The following is a 26888-nucleotide window of genomic DNA, read 5'->3' as shown; positions in this document are numbered from 1 at the left end:
AATATAAAGGGACAGCAGTTTTCCCATGGCTATGCAAAGCCCTGGTTAGACTACACCTGCAGTTGTGTACTGTTCTGGCAACTTAGGACATATTGACCTTCGAAGAAGTGCAGTGCAGATTCAGCAAAATGTTACCAGGGCTCCAAGGATTAGATTATCAAAGCAGATCACATAAACAGAAGCCTTGTAATTCCTTGGAATATGGAAGGTTAAGGGGTGATTTCATTGCGGTCTTTAGGGCTTTGAAATAAATTTATAGGGTAGATAGAGAGAAACTTTGTCAACTGGTGGGGAAACTTGGACAAAGGAACATAACCAAATCAGAGACAAGCCAAGCAGAAGAGAATAAAAGCAAAATACTGCGGCTACTAGAGATCTGAAATAAAAACAACAATTTTTCCAGTGCTTTGTTTTTAATTCAGGAGAGAAGGAAAGACTTATTCATGCAAAGGGTGATGGAAATATGAAATTCTCCCACACAAACCAGCAGATGCAAGCTTATTAATAATTTATTATAATCGAACATTGATAGATTTTTGCTATCCAAGGGTATTAAGGGATTATGGAGCAAGCAGGAGGTTGGTGCGTGGAGTTAGGATAATCAGCCATGATTTCATTGCATTGTAGAACAGGCTGAAAGGACTGAATGGGCTAATCCTATTCCTGTGCTGGCATTTGATACTGTTTATGTTGTAGGTACCAGATAAAGCGGAATACCGTACCCATGGTGCCCAGGCCCTTGTGAAATTGCTGACAAGACTTCCTTCTGTGGACTTTGTTGCTTTCTTAGATTGGTTGCACAAATACTCACAAAACAGCAAGGTAAGAAAACTATACCACTGAAGATGCTGGAAATCCAAATTAAAAATACTCGACATGTCAGACAGCATCTGTGGGGAAAGGAAAAAACAGTGAACCTTTTCAGGTTGTTGACCTTTCATTGGATTGAGCTCTCCACATGCTGCCTAACCAGCTGATTATTTTTAACATTTTCTGTTCTTATTTAAAGTAAGATGTGGGGGAAGGTTTATAACTTCTTCACTTGGTTGATCCTCTGGTGAAGAGGATTGTCTATCTGCTTAGAACAGGCATGATCTTCATTGAATAAAAACCAAGCAGGTTCTATAAACAGATGAATGATCCATTCTACCTTATTACTACCCAAGCCGTGAAGACGAAAACCTACTTGAGTTCCTACTCTTCCGTGTGCACCTTGTGCATCGTGTTACAATAAGCAATATTTTACCATCTTTTCAGTAAATTCAAATGTAAATATTCTAACATTCTAACATGTGATGACTACTAATGTAGCTTGTGTTCATTTTAATTTTATTTCTGATTTTTTTTCTTTTATGCCTCCTTCAATTGCATTACAAAATAATTTCTTTGAATAACAAGATTTTGAACTTTAATATTGGCCTGAATGGTTGCTGTCTTAGATACTCAATGAGGAAGAGGATGCATTACGCCTCTTTTCTTTTAACACTGAATTTGTGCATTGTTTCTCATGATTTTTAGGTAGCTTACAGAAACTTTACATTGGATGTGGTAATGGCATTACTCGACTTTCCTGAGAGGGAACAAGATAGCTCCATTCCTCCAGAGCATCAGAAGTATCTCTATCACAAATACTGGATCCAGGTTGTAATCTTGGGTAGATGCTCTGATAAGGCTCCTTCAGTCCGAAGCAGAGCACTCGCTTGTCTTGCACAGTGCCTAGAGTTGAATTCTTTAACAGCTGTGGAGTATGTTCAGGAAATATTGCTAGGAAGTAAGTACCATTAAAATCATAATGCATTTTTCAATCTATTACTACTTTGCACAAACTTGTATTCAATTTTGCAGGATACATATTGAAATATACAGAAGTGCCTGAGTAGTAGAAATTAGTGGTTAGTATGAAAATGATCGAGAATGCCAGATTTAGTGCACGATGATTTGTCTAGTTGCTCTGGGTTACAGGATTCTGACTCCAAGATTCTTGAAGCCTTGATTTGAATATGTGTGAAGCTGCTGCACAAACATTTAATCAAATATCGTTCTTCCAAATGCAGTAATGCACACATTCAGTTAGTCTGCAAAGAACGTAATTCTGGTCCTGTTATTCCATGTAATTATTCACATTGTTCTCCGCCAGCTTATGTCAGTGAATGCAGCTCAGTTATTGATGGGAGCAGACTTAATGAACTGTTATCAGTGAATTATTTAAGCTACTTGCTGGATAGTTTTCCACAAAATCATTTAATTACACTTTTTTTCCCTCATCTTGACAAGTGCTCATGTTGATAACAGATCTTATTTTCCCAATAGAAATTATAGCATCAGTACGATGGGGAAAACCCATCCTATATTAGAGATTTGAGTGGAGTCACACGCCTGGCTGAATGCTGGAGTTGTAAATTACTATTAAGTGAAGTTCTAGAGACAATTTAAGAATGGCTTCCTGTCAGTGTCAGGAAAAATGAGAACAAACTCTCATTTTGAATGTTTGCATGCACGGATTGTCGATTGCTGCTGGGTATACTTGGCTGTTGACATCTTTCTTGTATGTTTTGTTGTGTTCTGATATATGCATCAGTTTGAACCTGGTCAAAGCCTAAAGAAAAATACTTTTAAACCAAATTGTTAGTGCTTCTTGAAGCTTCCTAAAGGTTGAAACAAACTAATAAACTGGTCAGCCCAGGGAGGCAGTCATTTATGGTAAATCACTTCAAGCTAATTTTTGCAGTTGGAGGAAGATCAATGTTTCATGGGCAGTCGGATGCAGAATTGAACACTCCGGAGAATACGGTGAAGATGGATGGTGAAGGTAACCATATAATTCTTTTTACTTTCAATAAGAGCATGATTAGGATGAGGCAGCATGGTGTGGCACATGTTGGGGTATTAGCGATTGGTTGCATGGGGTGATTCTGAGCTCATTCTGTTTTCATTGCATCACTAGGAATTGATTAGATTTTCTTTGATTTGCCTCTGGTAGTACTACTGTACTTAGACATTAAGCTCGAACAGGGGGTGGGGGACTGTGTGTGTGTGTCCCCCTCTCCCTGACCCTTGCTTTGTCATCTCTCTGTTAATATTAACAGTATGGAGATCGAGCTTGATTTGCAAACCATTTGGAAAAACACTCCAGTGAATTTGTAATTTCCTCTCCTCCCTATACTCTACATTTCTGCAATACTTCTAGCACCTCCTACCCTGTCTTTGCACTTTCAGTTACCCTGTCCTCATCCAATGTTTCTCATTAAGATTTGAATTTTACATCTTTCTGGCATTTCCTCTTCCAATTTTTCTCATACTTTATACTCCCACATTTTGATACAAGTGAATTATCTGCTTCCTTGCTCTAACTTCCACGCTGGTTCTACTGGCTCTCTTCAAACCGTCATTTTAACCTTTTTGTGGCCAAATATATTTGCTGCCTTTAATGATTTTGTAATCTTTGTAACCTTTCACAGCTTTTTGTTGCACAAATCTTCAACTTTCTTTGCTTAAGTCACTTTTCTTGACAACTGTGATTTTAATGATACAAACTTATCATTCAACCTTATTGGGAAAATCTGAACCGCTCCCTCACCTCCAGTCCTAATTTTTGCAGCATATCTGTTTTCTTGCCACTGGGCTGTTTGGACAGTTTCTTATATCTGCATCCTGCAGAAGAACCCGCTACAAATTGCATTAAACACACTCCAGTCTATTTGCCATTATAAGTTAGGCAGTACGGAGACTGATAATTCTTTGCTGTTTTTCTAACTTAACTGCTTTTGTTTTTCCGACCATAAACTGCTAGTGTTCTAGCTGGTATGGAATTTAAAATGCTGTGTATTTTCCTGCCAGTAAAGTACAATTTGGTCAGTGGCTAAAGCTGCTATCTGTCCTATGCGACTTTTCTTTTCCTTCTCTCTATATCACTGAGTTTGAACTCAAGAATAACTGCCAACTTCCTCCTTTTTCCAAAATGCTAGAACTGGAACTCCTTATCTGTCCAAGTCTTTCCTTCTGAGAGTCTTCAAGCTTTTAAAGTAGAAACTTAGTGTATTGAAACATCTAATTATTGGTGTACCTAGTTTCCTATTTTACTGCTTTACCTTTGGTGTCCTGTGCTATGGCCTTTCGGTTTTCACTGTGGCTTCGTCATAACACCTTTAGTATTTCTAAATATTTACCACATTTCAAACTCCTTTTTGCAGTTGGTTACTTGTGTGGCATTGCAGTAAAATATAGATTGGAAAAAAACTACAGACTGATATATTCAATTTGTTTTGTTTCAAACATTTTGAAACTTCTAGCCACTGCTAACCAATGCAAGGACACACTAAAAAGCATTGAAGTCACAGACCCTGGGGATTCCACATTCACTAATGGTGAGCACAAGAATTCATGTCCATGTGAAATATATCATTGCTGTAGGCCTTGTATTGAAGTGTTTTACAAAAAGTAACTTGATTTTTTTTTTATTTAATTGAGTAAATCCAGTGCTGATACTGCTGAGCTGTCTTAAATTACATTTTCTGGCTGGAATCTGTGTACGCAGATTAGTTTCTTTTTCAGATGTGTTGAAGTGGAGTTCCCTAACAAAATATTTATTAGGATTTTTAAAACATTTTTATTGAGAAAAGGAAAAAATACAAAGAAAATCCATAAGAGAGTCAAGGGGACAAAGTGGTGCGCAACAAAAATGTCATAAGGAACATGTTGGGGGAAAAAGGAGATATGATTGAGTTTTTAAAAAAAAACCTAAGGGGTAAGGAGGGACAAAAGGTTACTGGCTTCCTGTCTTTGGTGCAGCCGATGCTGCCAGACCTGCTGAGTTTTTCCAGGTAATTCTGTTTTTGTTTTGGATTTCCAGCATCCGCAGTAGTTTTTTGTTTTTAACTCTGGAAAATTGTTTTATGAACAGCATCTTTAAGATTAAAGTTTTAGTTATAGAATTTTATACTGAAAATGAATTCAAAGATCTTGATAGGCTTTAGGTAATTGAATTCTGCATTTAATTTTAAATTTTTCTGCTCTTGCATAAACATGTGGTTTCTAAGTAAAGCATCCATTAAGTCAGTCATTACACTGTAGCACATATTGAATGTGCTGGCACTCCACATTGTATAGTATGAGCCCATTGTATGTAAATGAAAATAATTGGATTACGATGCTGTTAAAATGCCGTGTGAGCAATTTGAACAAACTGCGAATATAGCAGCCCAATGATTCAGCTTTTGCTGCCAAATATTTTTCAAGTTAATTAAAATAATACATTAAAACTCTGAAGATGTGCATGAGATCTGAAAACATGTGTAAAGTGTCCTTTTTGTATGTCAGTGGTATTAAGTCAGTCTCAGCACAATGAGACATTTTGAAGTGTTTAGAATTCTACATTAATGAAATACTCTGCATTCTGTTTGAACAGCGAAAGAAATTATGACCATGTTGAGGTTGAGAGCCGGTGATGAGAGAACCGTTGTCAGAAAATCAGCTATTCAGGTAGATGTGCATGTGAGATCATGGTGCTGATTATTTGTTTACTTTTATAAATCATCTATTGCAGCCAGATATTTGCTTCTCCTGGTCTCTAGCTGACAAATGGAAAAGGCAATTGAGACAAATATCCGATTTAGTAGGCCCCCTCTTCCACAAATGGGCTGGAATTTTACATCCGGGAAAATGCAACGAGCCATTCTAAACTCCATTGACTTCGGCGGGACTGTAAAATCCCGCTGTCGTAAAATTCCGCCCATGATGAGTGTGGAGGCAAGGCAGAATAGTTCTGGTTTTCCAAAATCCTAAGTTGAGCTGGCCTCCCTCCACCGATGCTGGGAGCTCCGAGCAGACCTGTGCTGAATTTTCCAGGGGTAGTCAATTCACTTAATTTGAATAGAAAACGAGTACCTGAAGAGTTTGCCCTATGCATGTGACTTGTAGCACAATTTAGCTGCAGAGCACAGAATTTGGCAAGATTGCAGTTCACTTAAAGAAGAAATGGTCACGATGGTTCAGTGTTGGGACTATTACAAGGGTGACTACACTTTTAAAAAGTGCTTCATTGGCTGCAAAGCTCTCCAAGTGTGGTGGCGGTGAAAAACACTATATAAATCCATGCCTTTCAAGTCTTTGTTTCTGGACTTGAGTATAGCACAGTATCAGATTTGCAGACACAACAGTGTTAGGGTATGCGGTTAACTGAAGAGGACAGTAAGTGATATCAGGCCAACGTAGATTAGTAGTTTGGGCAGATAGTCAGCTGAAATTTATTTCAGAAAAAATAGGTGAATATTTTTGGCAGGAGGAATAAGGAGAGATATATGTCTAAAGGAGAACTTTAGTTTGGTGGAGAAGAGACTGAAGCATTCATTTGCACAAATTTTAGAAGTTGGAGGACTAGTTGCTAAATCTTCAAATAATAAAGAAAAGAATCCAAAGTGTCAGCAATGGGATCACATAGTTGAAAAGCGAAGAAGTAATGTTAAACTACACCTGGAATCCAGTTTTATCAATCCACCTTAAGAATGAGGTCGACGCGCTGGAGCAGGTATAGAAAAGAACTATTAGTAAGATGCCAAGGATGAGTTTTGTTAGTAATGAGGAGACAGCACTGGGTCCGAGAGCCGGCACAAATACGATAGGCTGAATGGCCTTCAATGCAGGAAGATTTTGAAAATGTAGCAAGAATAAGAATGGCTGAATTCCCAGCAGTGCTAACTAGTCATAAATCAAAACTCAGGTTGAGACTTGAGGAAAACCAAAACATACATGACCTTTGAAGAACTCCAAACAGGCCAGGCCCCAGGGCTTCCATAAACCTAGATTATATAGGTAAGATTCATGCTGTTGGTAGAAGGCAAAGACCTGATTTAAACAATCAAAATATTTAATTGCAGCTGTGGAAGTAAGTCAGGCAGCCTTCTTTTTATTTTGTTCATTGCAAAATTGAATGCAACATTTAACATGCATGCAGGGTTTGGTAGCCAGTTTATCTGACCCACACCCACATCATGGAGCATTAAAAATAATCAGACATTATGTACAAGTCTGGGTTTGTACGCATCTTGGTGCTTTTCTCACTCCGCTGCCAGTTAGTTGATTGCTGTTAAAGCAAAACCCTTGAATAATATTACATGTTTTTCTGTATAATGCATGGGTATGCTTTCTTGAATTGTACAATAAGTAAATGAATTAGCTCCCTGGTCCTTTAGTTAACAGTTGTCAACCAAAGGGGAATTGTACAAAATAAAATATATAATTCATGTTGCTGAATGCAAATTAGTCTTTGCTTAGATTTTCATTTCTTGATGAATGAATATGGTGACAAATCAGCTGTTTTGTGCTCCATACCTACAGGTGTTTGCCAGCATTTTAAAACACAATATTGCCATCTGCACCCAAGAAGACCTGTCAACATTACAGGACCATTGTCGAGATCCTGCCCCATCTGTTCGCAAGCAGGCATTGCAGTCAATCACTGATCTTCTGTTGGTATGGTTTTTTGATATTGTTTTCTGATCAGGATGCATAGTAAATACAAATACTTCTAATAAATGCATCAAGGACTTATTAAAATTATGTTTGTCCTGCTGGCACAGGTGTAAGTAAAAGTGTGAAAACTTGAACAACGTAGTTTCACAGCAGATGGCAGCAAATTATACCACAAAGTGACCAGAGATTGATTCAAATATGTGATTTTCTTCTGATCTTGTTGCTGAGTGGAGACCTTTTTTCCTTTAACTTTTAGCATTTGCACAAAATCAGAGGTTGAGTCACCTAACTGTTATTACAGAACTTCTAACAGCTATCTCAGGCACAGCTTGCACAGTTTTGGACCTGATTGCTTATCTGTGCCTGCCTATGGAGAGCACTTCTAATAAGTGGAGGCCTAAGTTGAAGGGAAAAAATTAAGATGATTTCACAACTTGCTTCTAAAAACAAACCTTAGACTATGCAGTGTTTATATCATGCAAGATGGATGTACCCATTAATAATCAAAACAATTAGCATGATATTCAATAGCACTCGAGTGGTTACTTAACAATTGTGAACTTCTGATGTAAATCATACCAAAGGGAGACAGTTATTTCCCCCTGAGGAAAAGATGGAAGCTTGGCTAGATGACTCTGCATTCCTTCATGCATTTTCTCGTGGCTGCTTGCAGAGTATTGTTGGCTAATAGCTGGAAACTGATTTCCAGACTGTCCTCTTTACTTTAGAATGGAAGGTGACACAGGAGTGTCGAGCTGAGAATATCTTTCAACAATAAATATTGCCAAGCTTCTATTTAGCTGGTGCTATATATTTGAGAATTATTCAGAATTGGGAGGATTAAGCTCATGAAAATAGTCGCTTGGTAGTACAGATCTTGAATATTGCTGAAAAGAAAGACATGTTGCTGAAGCTTTTCACCTTGCACTCATCAGGACAAACACAAGAATGCCAAATTTCAAACGATAACAATTTATACTACAGTGTGTCGACTGGTTGGCAAGTTGACTCTGATTGGCGGAGGCGTCGCCAGGGAGAAAGCAGGGAACTATAGGACCCTCAAGCTCCCAAGTAATTCAAAAAAGGCACAAGGCTTGAACACATTCCTTTTGTTTGCAGAAGACAATAGAATTTCGATAGAATTGCTTGTTTGTGGACTAAGAAATCTCCATGTGCAGTTGAAAGTGTTTTTTTGAATTGTAATACCTAGCCCCTCAATCTTATCTAAATAGCAAAACATCTAACAGTAGACGTTTTGTTTTGGGTTTTGCAAGCACAGGCTGTTTGAGTACAGTTTGTATTCTACGTATTATGAAGAACCAAAGGAACATGCTGTTTGATTCAATCAGCCAATCACAATGATGTATGACCTACATACATGGCATCACACCAGCACTGGAATTCATACACAATGTTACTCAATTGTGTGGTAGGCAGAAAGTCTTTTTGGACTGACTGACCTGTTGGTGGAAAATATCACTTGCATAGTAGCAGTGTGAAACTGCTTGCTTAACCTGTTCAAAGTTTTGTGCCTTTCTAGGATAATTTGAGGTAGACTGGGCACTTTTCATTGGTGAACTTCGGCCCATTTGCGAGTTTGCTGGCTGTTTATCGAGCAATGCACGGTTCTACGTGTTTTTTAAAATTTATTTGTGGGATGTGGGCATTATTGGCTAGGCCAGCATTTATTGCCCTTGAGAATGTGCTGGTGAGCTGCCTTCTTGAATGCTTGCCATCCATATGGTGTAGGTACGACCACAGTGTTGTTAGGGAAGGGAGTTCCAGGATTTTGACCCAGCGACGGTGAAGGAATGGTGATATATTTCCAAGTCAGCATGGTGAGTACCTTGGAGGGGAACTTGAAGGTGGTGATGCCCCCATGTGCCTGCTACCCTTGTCCTTCTAGATGGTAGTGGTCATGGGTTTGGAAGGTGCTGTCTAAGGAGGCCTGGTGAGTTCAGACCATAGTCAACCAGCCCACGCTTGCAAAACCTAAAACAAGACATCTGCTGTTAGATATGATTCTGTGATTAGGCAGCACTTGATGAACAATCTTGAGTGTGATAATAGCGACACTAACAACCAATTTATGATAATCAGTCAAATTTGTAACTCTTAGAAGAAATGACATACACTTATGCGCGGGGTCCCATTCTCTGCAAGCACAAGGAATATGTTCAAGTCTCATGTTTTTTTTGAATTACCTGGGAGCTTGGGGAGTTGCTTGCTCCATGGCAATGCCTTCGATCAATTAGAGTCAAGTTGCAGCCAAACTGCACTGTTTTCTCCTGTAGTATAAATTGTTGTGATATGTTTGAAATTTGACATTCTTGTTTTTGTCCTGATTGTCCTTACTTGTTTTGCTCATTTTTCTTTAAAAAAAAAACTGGTACAATTTATTGGTAACTGTAAGGTTTTTGTAATAGAAGTAGTAAAGCTTATTGGTAGTAGTTTATTAATTCAAATAAATATAAATAAAAATAACAAACTTTAAAATAAAATAAGTAAAATAAAATAATTAAAATAAATACCTAAAGTACACAGATAAAAGCAAAATGCTGTAGATGCTGGAAATCTGAAATAAAAACAGAAAATGCTGGAGTTTTCCAGCATTTTCTGTTATTATACCTAAAACACACCTGTGCAGTTAAGTAACATCTAACTTTTAGTTGTATGCGGTACTAGCTTTTAATAAGCATAATAAATTGTAGTATATGTTGGAATTATTCTAAGTTAATTAAGAAAGAAATTAAATGAAATTAACTAAATAACATTAAAAAAAATGGCAGGATAGGTGTTATGCTGCAGCTGTGAAATGTGGGAGCTTCTCGATGCCAAGGTGATTCAAAGCAAACATGTCTGCAGAAAGTGTAAGCAGCTAGAGAAATTCCGTATCAGGATTATTGATCTGGAAGCAATACTGCAGACCCTGCGCAACATAAGGCCGAGGGTGAAATACGTGGGCACTTTGTTCCAGAAGACAGTACACCTCTTAGAATAAGGTTGACTGTTTTGGACAGTGGTGAGGCAGGTAAAGGGACCAAGCAGACGGTTGTGGAGGAGCTTCAGACTTTGCAACTGTCAAGTAGGTACAAGGTGCTTGCTAACTGTGTGGACGAAAGTGAGGTCTACAGGGTGGGTGAGCAGGCTCGCCATGGCACCATGGTACTGGAAGCTGTCCAAATGGGATGGACAAAAGGGAACGTTGTGGTAGTAGGGATAGTATAGTGAGGGGAATTTGGCTGGCTGGCAGATAACAGAGTATGCATAAATGATTAGCAGGATGTGATGAGTGGAGTCCCGCAGGGGTCTTTGCTTTACCCTAGTACAATCACTAGGGAAGTGGTGCTGAGCAAATTGATAGAAATGAAGGCTGACAAGTCTCCAGATCCTGATAGACTTCACCCTAGGATCTTAAAAGAGGTGGCTAATGAGGTAGTGGATGCGTTGGTGTTAATTTTCCAAAATTCACTTGATTCTGGAAAGGTTCCATCAGACTGGAAAGTAGCAAATATAACCCCTGTATTCAAGAAGGTAGGGAGGCTGAAAGCAGGACTATAGGCCAATTAGCTTGTCATCTATCGTGGGGAAGGTGTTAGAATTGATCATTAAGGAGGCTACAGCTGGGTGCTTAGGAAAACTCAAGGTAATTAGGAAGAGTCAGCATAGTTTTGTGAAAGGGAAATCATCTTTAACCAACTTAGTGGAATTCTTTGATGGAGTAACATGCACTGTGGATAAAGGGGAGTCTGTAGATGTACTGCACTTGGATTTCTCGAAAGCATCTGATAAGTTGCCACATCAAAGGTTATTGCAGAAAATTAAAGCTCTTGTTGTAGGGAGTAACATATTAGCATGGATAGAGGATTGGCTGGCTGGCAGAAAACAGAGTATGCATAAATGATTAGCAGGATGTGATGAGTGGAGTCCCGCAGGGGTCTTTGCTGCCTCAACTTTTTCTGATTTACATCAATGACTTGGATGAGGGGAGCGACGGCATGGGAGCTACATTTGCAGATGACAGATGTAGAAAAGTAGGTTGTGAAGAGGACCTAATGAGGTTGCAGATAGATATAGATAGATTGAGTGGGCAAAAATCTGGCAGATGGAGTATAATGTAGAAAAATGTGAAGTTGTTCGCTTTGGTAGGAAGAATAAAAAAAGCAGAGTATTACTTAAACGGAGAACGACTGCAGAATTCCAAGGTGCAGAGGGATCTAGGTGTTCTAGTGTCTGAGTCACAAAAAGTTAACATGCGGATATAGCAAGTAATTAGGAAGGTTAATGGGACGCTATCCTTTTATTGCGAGAGAAATTGAACATTGAAGGATGTTATGTTTCATTTATTAAGGGCATTGGTGAGACCACATCTCGAATACTGTGTGCAGTTTTGGTCTCCTTGTTTAAGCAAAGATGTAGATGTGTTAAAGGTGGTTCAGAGGAGGTTTACTCGATTGATACCTGGAATGAGCGGGTTGTCTTATGAGGAAAGGTTGGAAAGACTGGGCTTGTTCCCACTGGAGTTTAGAGGAGTGAGGGGTGACTTGATTGAAGTATATAAGATCCTGAATGGTCTCGACAAGGCGGACGTGGAAAGGATGTTTCCTCTTCTGGATGAGTCCAGAACTAGGGGGGCCCTGTTTTAAAATTACAGGCTGCCCTTTTAGGACAGAGTTGAGAGAAATTTTTTGAGGGTTGTGCGACTTTGAAACTCTGCCTCAGAAGGCAGTGGAGGCAGGGTCATTGAATAGATGGATTCTTGTTAGACAAGGGAATCAAAGGTTATCGAGGGTAGATGGGAATGTGAAATTTGAAACGCGTAGACCAGCCATGATATTGAATGGTGGAGCAGGCTTGAAGAGCCAAATGGCCTACTTCTGCTCCAGTTTCGTATGTTCATATGAATCAAGTGATAATAAAACAAATCGAGGACTACAGACAGTTCAGTGATGAAGACAAATATCAAAGATTGGCCTGGGATGTTTTGACATTTCTCACACTTGAGAATCAAGAGCTTTGGTAAATGTGTATTGGATTTTACATATTTCAGTTTACCAAAGCCATTTGAGTTGCCTTTGATATTTAGCATTTATTTATCTTGAGAAGTTAGAATTCTAGATAAGTAATTCTTTGTCCTCTTTCCATAGTCATTATCTTTTCAAAGCTTTCCTTTTGTGGTCCCATCAAAATAATTTAATTGGTTTACATTTAGTGCCATTAGATATTTGACTTCTGTTTTCAATAGAATTACTTATTCGTGGGCCAGTAAGTCCCCATGTGCAGTTGAAAGTGTTGCTTTGAATTGTAGTCTTTATAAAGACCCTCAATCGCATCTAAGTAGCAATAAAAGTGTTGGTAATGTTAATTGAACCTACTTCGGTTCTGAAGTTATGGCTCAGTGTTTATTTTCCAAATTGGTTGTTAATTCAGGATGTTCAGATGCTCAGATTGTTTTTATGTATGTTTCTTGCAGGCTCAACCCTGTAATTCAGTGCTGCAAAAGGCTTGGATGAATGGAGTAATCCCTATTGTAATTGACTCTGAGAGTTCTGTGCAGGAAAAAGCACTGGAGTGTCTGAATCAAGTGATAATACAACAAATCAAAGACTACAGACAGTTCAATGATGAAGACAAATATCAAAAATTGTCCTGGGATGTTTTGACATTTCTCGCCCTAGAGAGTCAAGAACTTTGGTAAATGTGTATTGGACTTTACATATTTCAGTTTACCAAAGCCATTTGAGTTGTCTTTGAAATTTTGCATTGATTTATTTTGAGAAGTTAGAATTCTAGATAAGTAATTTTGTCCTCTTTTTCATAGTCGTTATCTCCCCAAAGCTTTCCTTTTGTGGTCCCGTCAAAATATATTCAATTCAACATTCGTAAAGAGCCTTATATCTCATACTGAGACTGAGCATGCTCCTGCTGCCTGGATGCTACTTTCAAAAATTGCAGGATCTTCCCCGAAGTTAAATTATGGGAAGATTATAATCTCTTGGGATAATGTTTACAGGTTTGTAATTTTTAAGTTTACAAGAAAATATTCCTGTTGTACCATATTTTTACAGCAAGTTGTAAAATACATAATGTACGGATCTGGTGGTTCTGTTTTTTAAAAGCTTTTATGGCATTCAGAGTTTTCAGATAAAACCTACTATAGGCGTTCACTTCACTATAAGGCTGGAAGGTAGCAAGATGTTGTCACTTCAGCAATAAGTCGCAGTTACATCATCTTATCACAGGCATATGGATCTATTGATAGAATTGCTGCCCTGAAGCTATTAAACAACCTTTCAGTCTGAGTGGGCATCTCACTTTTGTACACAATAGGTGGAATAGTTTTTCTTTTTAATTATGATTCATTCCCCTGCCCCCTAATTTAGAGACAATTCCTAGTTGGAAAGTGTTCTGTGTTGTTATTTTAGTTTTTTTTTTAAACTTTGAAGAGCTTCAAGGCAGGAACCTAGTTTGTAATTCAGAGGTACAGTGGCCTGTGGTAAGATATCGAAGCCATGCTGAGGATGAGTATGTGACTGGTCTGCTTTCTTCATATGAGGGACTGATTTATTTGTGAAATATTATGAAAACAAGCTGCTCAATACTGCATAATAAGAATCAGAAACCGCAGATCATACCAATGCAGCATGAAATTTTCAATTCCTTGATCTGAAATTGTTTTCTAATATTTGCAGGTCAAAGAATATAGACAACAGCACAAGTCACATTCTGAGTGTCATAGGAAATATTGCCCAGCATTTGTCTGAGGCAACTAGGTCTAAGTTGATAGGTGAGTTAAGTGCAATAACATTCAAAGGTTTTTAAAAATGTTTCAAATGCATTTGCAGAGGGCAGCAGTGGTGGAGTTGAGGGCAGCATTAACTTTGTGTCTTTTCTGCTGTTGGTGAACTTACTGAATTTCGCCTTTCTGCTTAATTTGATTTTTGTTCCTTTGTTTCTGCCATTTGGTTTCAAGTGCACCCCAGATGAATGCAATAAAGGTTTCTTCATGTCGCCTGCAATGGTCAAATGTGAAGTTCTCTTTGGGTTAACTCAGTCGGCTAAGTAGAGGTGGCAAATTCATGACTCAAAATTGTATACAGTTTGACACTGAACAGTTATACTCAGGATGCAAATAGATGGCTTATGTTGAAAATAATTGTTACTTTTGCATAATAGTGGGTTGCCTTTCTTGGCTAAGCCACATTGTTGTGACAGAACAGAGAAGGAATTGCCTTGGATCCATTCTGTCACCAGCTGTGGAACCTTGAGCTCTGGGTTTCGGCACTTGAGCAGCAGCTGGAGTCACTGTGGCGCATATGTGAGGCTAAGAGCTACATGGAAAGCACGTTCAGAGAGGTGGTCACACCGCAGCTTAAGAACCTGCACACAAAAGGAATGGGTGACTGCCAGGCAGTCCAAGAAAATTAGGCAGGTAGTGCAGGGGTTCCGCTCACCAATCGGTTTTCCATTTTGGATACTGGTGGGGCCGTTGGTTCCTCTGAGTGCAGTCAGAGCCAAGTTTGTGCCACCACGGGCAGCTCTGCTGTACAGGAGGGAAGAAAGAAGAGGGGAAGAGCAATAGTAAAAGGGAATTCGTTAGTTAGGGGAACGGACAGGTGTTTCTATGGCCGTAGATGTGACTCCAGATTGGTATGTTGCCTCCCTGGTGCCAGGGTCAAGAATGCCATGGAGCGACTGCAGGACATTCTCTGGGGGAGGGAGATCAGCCAGAGCTTGTGGTCCACCTTGCTACCAATGACTTAGGTAGGAAAGAAGTTGAGTCCCGAAAGCAAACTTTAGGGAGTTAGGATGGAGAGTGAAAAGCAGGACCTCTACAGCAGTAATCTCAGGATTACTTCCAGTCCCACATGCAAGCGAGTATAGAAATAGGAGAATTGAGCAAATAAACACGTGGCTGGAAAGCTAGTGTAGGAGGGAGGGCATCTGATTCTGAGGCATTGGGACTGGTTTTGGGGAAGGTGGGACCTGTACACACCAAACTGTCTACACCTGAACAGGACTGGGACAAATATCCTTGCTAGTGCCGGTGGGTGGGGTGGGATTAAACTAGATTGGCAGGGGGGTGGAAACCTGAGGGCAAATTCAGAGCAGGGAACAGGAAATGGAGAATTACTGAGTGACTTTGAAAGACAAAAGCAGCACAGATTAAAAAGTGTACAACACAGGAATTTGGCAGTGTTACAAGATATATATTTTAAGTTCAAGGAGCATAGTAAATAAATCCGATGAGCTGAGGGCACAGACACACGGCAGCATGATATCATCACGTTAACGGAAACTTAGCATAAGGAGGGGCAAAAATGGCAGCTCAACATCCCTGGATATGGAGTTTTCAGACAGGATAGGGAGGGAGATAAAAAAGGCGGGGGTGTCGCATTATTGGTTAAAGAATCAATTACAGCTGTAAGGAGGGATGATCTGTTAAATGAAGCACCAAATGGGGCCATATGGTTGAGCTCAGAAATAAAAAAGGGGCAGTCACATTGCTATGAGTGTACTATAGCGCCCAAATAGTGGAAGGGAGTTGGAAGAGCAAATATGTAGACAGATTTCTGAGTGCAAAAACAATAGGGTAGTAATCATTGGGGCCTTTAGCTACCCTAATATCAATTGGGGTATAGACATTGTGAAGGGCACAGAAGGTGCAAAATTCTTGAACTACATTCAAGAGAACCTCTTTAGTCAGCATGTAACAAGCCCAATGAGAGGGGCACAATTCTAGATTTAGTCTTAGGAAATGAAGTTTGGCTAGTGGATGAAGTAGCAGAGGGGGACCATTTTGGAGATGGTGACCATAATATAGTTATATTTAGCATCATTATGGAAAAGGACAAAGAACAGGAGTAAAAGTTCTAAATTTGGGGAAGACAAATTTTACAAAGCTGAGAAGTGAACTGGCGAGAGTGGACTGGATACAGCCACTAGAAGGAAATACTGTGTTAAATCAGTGGGAGGCATTCAAAGGTGAGATTCTACAAGCACAATGTAGACATTGCCCACAAAGAAAAGGGGTGGTGCTGCCAAATCTAGAGCCCCCTGGTTATCCAGAAGCGTACAGGCCAAGATGAAGCAGAAAAAGAAAGCTTATGACAGTCGCACAAGATTTAATACTGTAGAAAGCCTAGAGGAGTATAGAAAGTACAGGAGTGAAGTAAAAATGGAAATTAGGAAAGCAAAGAGAGGATACGAAAAAATATTGGCAGGTAAAATCAAAAAAAATCCTAAGATGTTTCACTGGTACATTGAGAGCAAGAGAATAACTAAGGAAAAGGCAGGGCCTATCAGAGATGCAGATGTGGGCAGGGTTCTCCATGAGTACTTAATCTGTCTTCACTGAGGAAAGTGATGATACAGACATTCTAGTTAAAGAGGAAGAGTGTGAAATATTAGATACAATAAACATAGTGAGAGAGGAACTACTGGAGGGACTGGCATCATTGAAGATGATAATCACCATGGCCAGATGGATTGTATCCCAGGCTGTTGAAGAAAGCAAGGGAGGAAATAACGGATGCTCTGAGGATCATTTTTTAATCCTCGCTATATACAGGCGAGGTCCCAGAGGATTGGAGGTCTGCGGACGTTGTACCATTATTTAAAAAGGGTGTGAGAGATAGGCCAGAAAATTATAGGCCGGTCAGTCTGACTTTGGTGGGCATATTGTTGGAAATAACTCTGAGACGGGATGAACTGTTAATTGGAAAGACACGGATTGATCAAGGATAGTCAGCATGGTTTTGTTAGGGGAAGATCGTGTCTTACTAACTTATTGGAATTTTTTGAGGAAGTAACAAAGAGGATTGATGAGGATGTTGGATGTTGTCTACATGGATTGAGGCTTTTGACAAGGTCCAAAGGGAAGACTGGTCAGAAAAGTGAGATCACACAGGATACAGGGGAAGGTGGCAAGTTGGATCCAAAATTGGTTCAGTGACAGGAAACACAGATTGATGGATGTTTTTGCAAATGGAAAATGGTTTCCACAGGGCTCGGTGTTGGGGCCCTTGCTGTTTGCTTTATTTGCGAGGACATCTCTGACAAGGCCAACGTTTGTTGCCCATCCCTAACTGCCCTTGAACTGACCTTGCTAGGTTATTTCAGAGGGCAGTTGAGTAAGCCACATTTCTGTGGAGTCACATGTAGGCCAGACCAGATAAGGATGGCAGATTTCCTTCTCTAAAGGGCATTAGTGAACCAGATGGGTTTTTACAGCAATCAATGATAGCTTCATGGCCACCATTACTGAGACTAGTTTTTATTCCAGATTTTTTTACTAACTGAATTCAAGTTCCACCATCTGCCATGGGGGTATTTGAACCCATGTCTCCAGAACATTAGCCTGGATCTCTGGATTACTAGTCCAGTGACATTATCTCATCCAAATCCTTGCTTGTTGTATATATTAATCCTTTCTTGTATATATTAATGATTTATGCTTAAATGTGGAAGCATGATTGGGAAATTTGTAGATGACACAAAATTTGGACATGTAATTGATAGTGAAGAGGATAGCTGTAGACTCCAGAATGATATCAATGGTTTGGTTGAGTGGGCGGATAAGTGGCAAATGGAATTCAATCTGGAAAAGTGTGAGGTAATACATTTGAGGAGGGAAAATTAAAGCAAGGGAATACTCGATGATAAACCAAAGTTATTGAGGGGCTGAGGAAGTGAGACTTTGGAGTACAACTCCTTGAAGATGTTGGACAGGTGGACAAGGTGGTCAAGAAACCATATGGAATGATTTCCTTTATTGGGCGAGTTATTGAACACAAAAGCAGCGATATAATAATGGAATTGTATAAACCGCTGGTCTGGCCACAGCTGGAATTTTGTGTACAGTTCTGGTCACCAAGTTATAGGAAGGACATAATTGCTCGATAGAGAGCATAGAGAAGATTTACAAGGATGTTGCCAGGGCTCGAAAATTGCAGCTATGAGGAGAGATTGGATAGGCTAGAGTTGTTTTCCTTAGAACAGAGGAGGCTAAGGGGTGACCTAATTGATGTGTACAAAATTGAGGGGCTAGATAGGGTTGACAGAAATGACTTGTTTCCCCTAGTTGAGGGGTCAATTGCTAGGGGGCATAGATTTAAGGTGATTGGTAGAAGGATTGGAGGGGAAATGAGGAAAAACTTTTTCACCCAGAGGGTGGTGGGCATCTGGAATCACTGCCTAAATTGGTGGTTGAGGCTGAAATGCTCAACTCATTTAAAAGGTACCTGGATCTGCATCTGAAGTGCTGGAACCTGCAAAACTACAGGCCAGGAGCTGGAAAGTGGAATTAAAATGAGCGACTAGTTTCTTTTTTCTCTTTTTGGTCGGTAGAGACATGATGGGCTGAATGGCCTCTTTCTGCACTGTAACTTTTCTGTGGTTCTATATATTTTAGCCTAGCGTTGTTTGCTGATAATGGACATTAAAAGCAACATAATGTTCCATTTGCCAAGACTTAAGGGATCATATTTGCCACAAAAATTGCTTTGTTCTCCTTTTCTGATGGTCGGTATGTAAAATAGTTACTGTTAACACAGGGATGAGAAATTTCTGCCATTTGGTGGAATTCTGATTTTTGGCTTGCAGAATTCCATCCTCTTTTTTTTTTCTGACCTCCGACTGGCCCAGGGGAACAGTCGCTCAGCTCCTCTCTCTTTAACCCACTGCCAATTTTGACCTGGCTTTGACTCCATTGGGAGATGTAGAGGCTGTGCTCCCTGTGCTGCTGCTTCAATGTACAGTCTGCAGAGGACCATCTTCTGCTGGGCCGCCTTCCTGGTGCCGCTTCAGCTGCAGGGTTGTCACTTGTGCAGGATGGCAACTTGGCACTGATCCAACCACAACCCCTGGCTCGGCTTCAGGCTCTGCTCCCAGAGGGAGGGAGATTCCAGGTAGCTGTGATCTCAGCAATGTTCCACCCTCGGCAGCAGCCCCTGGCCTGGCCCATTTGGGACCCTGCTGCTACCCAACCACCTGGTGATGTAAGAGGCTGTGCTCCGCGGCCTGCTGGGATCTGAGTCCCCCAGGGCCTGAGCTCCTTTCCCGAGTGAGGTGGCTCGCCCTTCCCTGGTATTGCAGATCCAAGTGGCGCCGGCCAAGGAGGAGCTGCAGCCACCCACTGACAGCAGGGGCAGTGGAAGCAATGAGCTGAGTGCGGACAAGGTGAAGAAATCCAGGTAGGGGTGAGGGTGAAGGAGGAGTAGGGGATGAGTGGGTGGGTCTGAGTGAGTAGGGAGCAAGGGTATGGCTGAGTGAGTGGGAAGGGAAGGGCTGAGTGTGGATGAATGGGGAGGGAGGGCATGACCGAGTGAGGGGGAAGGGGTTTGAGAAGAGGGACTGCTGAGTGAGAGCGAGTGAGGGAAGGCAGGTTGGGAAGAGGAGTGTGGTGGGACGAGATGAACTGATTACAATGTATGTGGGCATAGGGGAGAGAGGGGCTTCATTGAGTCTTCTGTCGCAAGGCTATAAAACAACACTTGTACAAGTACTTTAAAAATTTTAATAAATAATACATCATATTTAAATGTTCATCTATAATATGAAAACTTTAATGACATACCAAATGTTTCTATGTTGGTTTATTGCTGTTTTGTTTTTCCTGGCATCTGGGGTCATGTTAATTTTCAAGGGGACGATTTTTCCCTTGGATGGGCATGGCGGGGGCAGTCGGGAAGCCGATTGCTGCCCACGATCGGGGCCAGACCGTGATTTCATGCCGGTGGGCCAATTAAGGCCCGCCCAGCGTGAACCTCGAGCGATAGCCTAAAACTCGAGTCGCAGAGCTCAGCACTGCCTGTGTGTGGGGGTTGGGAGGGAGGAGGGCCGAGTGCAAACTGCGCGTGGGTGCACGCTTCAAAATCTCCGAGGCGCAGAACTGCCTCAGTGAGATGAACATTTTTTCAAACTAAAATTAAAGATTTTAAAAATGTTATAAAACATGTCCCCTTTGTCACATTAGCAGGGGCATGTTATTAATTAAATTTTAAAATTTTAATTTTATTTTTATTTGCTGTTAGAAACCTCATCCCGCCTGTGGATGAGGTTTCTAAAAAATGCAAAGGCTGCTTTGCCTTTTCATCTGCCCACCAACCGTAAGGCTGGACAGGCAGCAGAAAGTTTCTTTCAATTAACTTTTTAATTGTCGGCGGGCGTGTTGCTGACTCTGGCGCACTGAACTATAAATTCTCCCCCAAGAGTTTTTTATACATTTGTTTAATGGATGTGGGCATCGCTGGCAAGGCCAGCCTTTGTTGCCCATCCCTAATTTCTTTTTAAGATGAGTTAAAATGGGGTCACATTGGAAAATAGTTTGTGAAGCACTGCTGTAGCCCTTAGCTTTGCTTTGCATTTATATAATCTAGCAAGGTCATGTTCTGTTGTTAATATGGACTTCATCCTATATTACATGCACATGTGCCGAGGTGACTGATTTTATATAAAAGGTAAACAAAGGGATTGTTTCTACCCACTTGAAGTCTAGTAATTCCACCCATTTGAAGTGGCTGAGAAGCATTTGGATTTCACTACAGATCATAAAAGTGCTATAGCTGCATGATTTCTTGTCACAAAAAAAATTTAAGACCATTTTTTGTCTTTGACCTCACACCTGATTAATAACAGCCTGATCTATAAAGAATATTACTTTAATAAGCATGTGCTTTTCTTACAGATGAGGTCCAGAATTGGATAAATGCATTTTGCTCTCCTCCAGAAATCATTAGCGCCGCAGTTGAAGCCTTGTACAAGCTCTGTCAGGCCCAGTGTGAGACTCCTGAGGGCACACAGGTAGGTTTGCATATATATCTTGAAAAATAAACAAGCATCTACTCTCCCAAAGAAGGTTGTTTAGGCATAAAATTTGCATAAGAATGGTGAGAATAAAATGCACATCGATAGCAATTCTGCAGTTGGTGCTGGTGAAACTTTTCTAGGCTGAAGCCTGTTCTAATCAAATTTTTTTTAAACATACTCCTCCTTTGCTGCTGTTTAGATCTGATTCTGCTAAAAGTAGGTGGATAGCCTGTTTCCAGACCTCCGCATTCTATTTCTGTGTTCCTAAAAATAGTCAAGGATTGATTTTTTTCTTCTCTCCTTTGTGGGAAGTAACTTTCTTCACTTCTCTGAATACCACTAAAATTGAAAGCTCAGTAACTAGGGAATCTTGGACACAAAGTCGTAGTGGACCATGGGACATCATTTTGGAACTTCCGCTAAGTATTTGACACATGCATAAAATGGTTTTCAAAACCAATTACTGATTAAAAAATAATTAATTGAACAATAATCATATGGTAAATAGCAGATTAAGTCGACTTTATAGAATGGAAGTGGTAATAAAGTCTACTGCTCAGGCTTGTTTTTTCTCTGACTCGCTTTGGGATGTACTTTTATTAAAATGTACTAACCAGTGTAAATTGTCATGTATGATGGGATTTTGTTGTTGGAATAAATTCTCACTGTAGAGTATATAGTGATGTAGTGTTTCTGCAATAGGTCCTGCTGGATCAGGTGTGTGGAAAACTGATCTTGGCATGCGAGTCTTACATCTCTAATATTGTTCTCCAAGATGGTGAAGCTGTATTTGTGGATGAAAATACATTGGTAAGTGACAGAACTCATTTCTATTAAATTCAGTTAAACACTGTCACTGCAATAAAAATGTAATATTTTGACTTGGCCTCTTTGCATTTTATGCTTGTAAAAGTAAAGGCTATAGTTCCAGTGGCGTTGCAGAGTCCTGGAAATACAGTAACATTTTTGTTATCCGGCATGGTCCGGTAATGGGTGGTGCCAGTTAATCAAAAATGCCAATTAACTAGAAGTTACATTACTCTGGACACAAGACAAGGTGCTGCTCTGTCTTTGAAAGGAGAGGGGAAGCAGCTGGGCAGCCAAGGGTCTCAGCATAGCAGGGCATCACAGTAAAACCACCACAACTGAAGACCAAGCTGACACCACAACTTTCAGACCGGCTTTCAAAAAAAAAATCCAGCTGCCAGTTTCACTGACAGTTGCTCCGAGTGGTAACTGCTCCTTCCAACCTTTAGGCAGATTTGTGAGTTTGTGGCTGACTTTTTTTTCTCCCAAAAATAAAATCATAACCAAACAGATCACCACGGCAAGACCAACCTGACATTGGGGTTTTGAAAATCTGCCATTTGACTCTTTGATTCCGACCTTCAGACCAGCTTTTTAAAAAAGAAAAAATCAAGCGTCGGAAATTTCAGTTAATCAAGCATTTCAGTTGGTACAATGCCGGATAACAGAAAGCTATTGTAATTTTCTTTTCATTCACGGTCAGGTAGGGACATGAGGCCATCTGAGAGAGCATACTGGGATAAATTGCAACGAGTAGTAACTTGTCCCGGAGCATTGTTACCAATCAATAGTGGATGAACATTCAAAACTTGTGAAGCAAACATTAAGAAGTTGATAGATATTTAAAGAAAGAAAGAAAACATTCCATCTCTTTTTTGTCTTTTAAGGACCCCAAATCACTGATTTTTAATAGGGTTTAAGTAATGTGAGTGTGTAAAATTGTCATGCAACCACAATCTGTAAAAGTCTAATAATGGATGAATGAAGTTTTAATACTGTGATTTCAGCCCAATTTTTGAATTTGATAGAGCAAGTAGGGAGAAACTATTTTCTTGAGCAAGAGGGTTGGTAATCAGAGGTTACAGATTTAAAATGTCCGCCAAAGGACTAGGCGGGAGATGAAGAGAAATTGCTTTGCACAGAGGGTTGTTGAGATCTGGAACTCACTATCAAAAAGTTTGGCAACATCATATTCTATTGTAACTTTTAAAAGGCAATTGGATATGTACTTTTAAGACTAATTTTCAAGGCAAGTGGGGTAAAAGCTGAGCTGTAGGCCTAAATTGGGCCACTTTTAAAGTCAGCAGAGGCATGATGGACTAACTGGCCGCCTCCTACATTATAAGATTCTATGCTTCTAATTGCATATTCTTGCATTCCTTCAAAGAGGATTTTAAACTGTAAAATACCTTGCTGGCCTGTCGCTGTAATAGTTGTGTGGGGAGCAGTTTGAGGTGATGAATATAAGAGCATTGTGTACCTGAAAGTATATAGGATCAAGTATATTTATAGATTTTCATTCCATTCCCCCTAACCAATTTAAGAACAAAGGAGTTTTCCAAAAGCACGTTATTTGGTGTACTTGATTATCCTCCCAAGTGACCCTCATTCTTCCAACACCAGGGATCCTGTGGGAGATGCGTGTTGCCATTTTCTTTGCATCATGAGATTTGCTAAGTTCCAACATCTTCTATTTCCGCAGGTGAAGCATCTTTTTACACTTGGTGAAGTAGCACAGCTGTGCCCTGGAAAAGTTGAGAAGCGCATCTTCATGCTGGTTCAGTCATTTCTTGCTACCCCTACCAGCTTAGACCCTGGTGAGAATGCTGATGTTTTTTTCTAGGAATCCTATTATGCAGAATAATATTGTTAAGTTGATTAATGAAACAAGCTGATGGAAATCGATTTGCTTTGTTATGAAGATGAAAAGTGTCGGAAATATTTAGGTCTGGCAGGTCGATGAATGTCAGAACATTACTTTTATCTGCAGAAAATATAGTTTATCGTGTCTAGTTTTTGCAACGTGTTGAATGCCTAGGTCATTTTACACAATTTGGGGGTTTTACACTGAGATTTCCATCACTTGCAGCTTCACAGATGAGCCTCGAGCTTACAATGTCTATTAAGTGTAGCAAAGAGACAGGCAAACCAAAATGACCCTCAATATATTTCAACTGACAAAATATACCACATGCCCCCATATGATTTCTTCAATTTCAAGAAGACATAAGGTCAATAGCATCATCAGACAGTGACTTAGCCCACAGGCTTTTAAATCAATTTATTGAATAGTTAGTTAAGTGAACAGTATTCTGTAGAAGCTACATTCATAATTACAAACCTTGCTATGATATTTGGGATTTTAAAAACAAGATAGGTCTTCTCCTAGCATTGATTCAACAATGAAACAAAGATTCCTTGAAACATGGACCCTTTTCCTTTGGCGGGCTACCTTTGCATCTCTGGCCCACCCTATCAATCTCTGCTTCAGAATTCTAACTGAGAGAAAGTCAGCCGACAATGTCATTCAAAATCTTTTGAAGATGTCCCGCACCAGCAATTTGGATAATAAGATGTGATATAAAGATAGGTGCATTATACAATATATAACTGATGTTTCCCAATTTAAGGCCGCAAAGATGAATTGCCCTTGAGTAAACAGAGGCCAGAATTTAAATTATTCTTCACTTTGGTGGGTTTTTTTAAGTATGATTGCTCAGGTCAATTAGGTGTTAGATATTGTGGTCCAGATTTTGTAAACTAACCTTAATTTTAAAATTAGTTATGATCAGGATTGCAGTTGTAAACTCTCTAGGTCTCTGATTTCTCTACCACTTGAGGTACTTATAATTGGGGAACTTTGTACCTTTTAAAAAGATTTCCTCCTTTATTTTTTCAAAGTGTGACACAGGTATTTGTAATATGCCAGACAGGAAATGAGTACTATGTCATCTCAAAATTAATTGGCTTTCTATATTAAAGATTTAATTGAGGGGAAACTTTGGTACCTAAACATATTCCTGGAGTTGGAAATGAACTCCCCTTAAGTTTTTCCTGAAAAAAAATCTAACCATTTGATTTGTTAAATTATTTGATGATTTAGGCCTGAATCTTCTGGTCAGCAGCAATTCTGTGCACGGTGCCACTGCCCACGAAGATTTTCCTAACCCGACACTACTGCACGTTCCTTCTGGGATCTTGCGATCCCAGCTGTCAGAAATGCACAGCATTCTAACTCTAGCAAGTGAAGCAGAGTCAGGGGAATGAGAGGACACATCCTGTCTTTACAGCGTTAGCTGCCGTATTCTGATAAGTTCAAAAGTCCAGCCTTTGAGTGTGGATGAGTAGATGAATGAGTCAGTAGGTGGGTAGTTGGGGGATCTGATGGTGAGAGGGTTAGTTGGGTAGTGGGTAGTTGGGTCAAGTGGTGAGCTGAGTGGTTTCAATGGGGGGGTGGAGAGTTGTGATTAGGGAGTAGGTTGTGAAGCTACCCAGGGTAGTCGCTTGGTAGTACAGAACTTGACTGCTGCTGAAAGAAAGAGACATGCTGTCGAAGCTTCTCGCCTTACACTCAGACAGGTGCGTGAATTCCAAATTTCAAAGGGAATAACAATTTATACTGCTTGAGAAAAGGGTGCTAACTGGTTAACAAAGTGGACTCTGGTTGAGGCATTGCCATAGCAAATGCACCAGGAACAGTTATCCCCCAAACTTTTGTTTAAGTTCAAAAAAAGCCAAGTCGACTCTGGTTAAGGCATTATCATGTGGAATGCACCAGGGAACCATTGTTCCCCCATGCTTTAGTTTAGTTGAAAAAGGCACAATGCCTGGACATATTTTTCTGTTTGCAGAGGACAGGGCTTTGAATATGAATATATATAGCTTCTAGAAGGTATAAGTGAGCCATATTGTGAACCTGACTGATAATCTTATATTGGTTGTTAGTGTAATTCTTAGCACACTCTGGATTGTTCTTTTTTTTTTTAGCAATACTCAAGTTAAGTAGGTGTTAGACCAGTTCTAAACAAACATTCTCTGAGTAACTATCGAGGTAAGTCATGGAGATTGAGCCCAATCCTCTGACCGTGGCTGAGAGTCAGAGGCGTTCACGCAGGGACCTAGGCAGCAGGGAAATTCCCACATAGGTCTGTATGTCAGGACTTCCGCAGGATCCTCGTGTGCGTTTTCCATCGTATGTTCAATCTCCGATTTGTAGACTGGAAAATTTGGGCCTTAGTCTTTACTAACTTGTATTCCCCAAGCGAATAAAGGTTCTGAATTGTATTTTCTCTTGCTAATGTTTCAGATGGTGATGATATCCCAGCTTCACAGCCTCTCTCTCAGTTTTCAGGATCTGCTGCAATGCCTTCTGTTATTCGAGCACATGCATTTTTTACTCTGGGTAAGATCCTTTTGTCATAGGTTTGCAAGAAATAGTTTCTTCTATTCCATTAACCTATTCCACCCGTGTGCATTTCCAGCAGGAACAGCTGGGTCCTGATCACGATTGGGAATTCTGCTTTTTTTTCCTTCCCTCTTGAGGTGCTGAAGTCAAATTATTGTGCCTTTATTGGCAGCCGGCTAAGAACTTGCAGAAACTTCGAGGAGCCCATGTAAATCATTGTGATGATAAATAGGGATTGTGTTCGTTAGAGATAAGTGATCCAAAATCTCGGTTGCCTGCAGCAGCAATTTTTCTGCAAACAGCAGGAAATTCAGCCAAAAGTACAAAATCATGATAGTTCTTCCAAAAATTAGGAGATGCGTATCCTTTTGCGCATATTAGAATTTTTGAGATAGCATGA

At 40.1% G+C, this 26888-nt stretch overlaps 1 protein-coding gene across 2 annotated transcripts in view; it reads left to right on the top strand.

The window, feature by feature from the left end:
* ncapd3 (non-SMC condensin II complex, subunit D3) overlaps positions 1-26888 on the top strand; it is a 75682-nt gene that overhangs the window by 22590 nt on the left and 26204 nt on the right. For both annotated transcript variants that reach the window (XM_078531943.1, XM_078531932.1), the window contains exons 10-22: positions 697-822; positions 1519-1771; positions 2729-2809; positions 4290-4364; positions 5405-5478; positions 7333-7467; positions 12941-13161; positions 13289-13480; positions 14160-14254; positions 21155-21270; positions 21979-22086; positions 23786-23900; positions 26390-26485. In XM_078531943.1, coding sequence (XP_078388069.1) covers positions 697-822; positions 1519-1771; positions 2729-2809; positions 4290-4364; positions 5405-5478; positions 7333-7467; positions 12941-13161; positions 13289-13480; positions 14160-14254; positions 21155-21270; positions 21979-22086; positions 23786-23900; positions 26390-26485 — 1687 coding nt within the window. The remainder of the gene's footprint in view (positions 1-696; positions 823-1518; positions 1772-2728; positions 2810-4289; positions 4365-5404; positions 5479-7332; positions 7468-12940; positions 13162-13288; positions 13481-14159; positions 14255-21154; positions 21271-21978; positions 22087-23785; positions 23901-26389; positions 26486-26888) is intronic.

The sequence above is a fragment of the Cetorhinus maximus genome, chromosome 2, assembly GCF_964194155.1.
Source record: "Cetorhinus maximus chromosome 2, sCetMax3.hap1.1, whole genome shotgun sequence".
Taxonomy (NCBI): Eukaryota; Metazoa; Chordata; class Chondrichthyes; order Lamniformes; family Cetorhinidae; genus Cetorhinus; species Cetorhinus maximus.
This window is presented reverse-complemented; position numbering and strand designations above follow the sequence as displayed.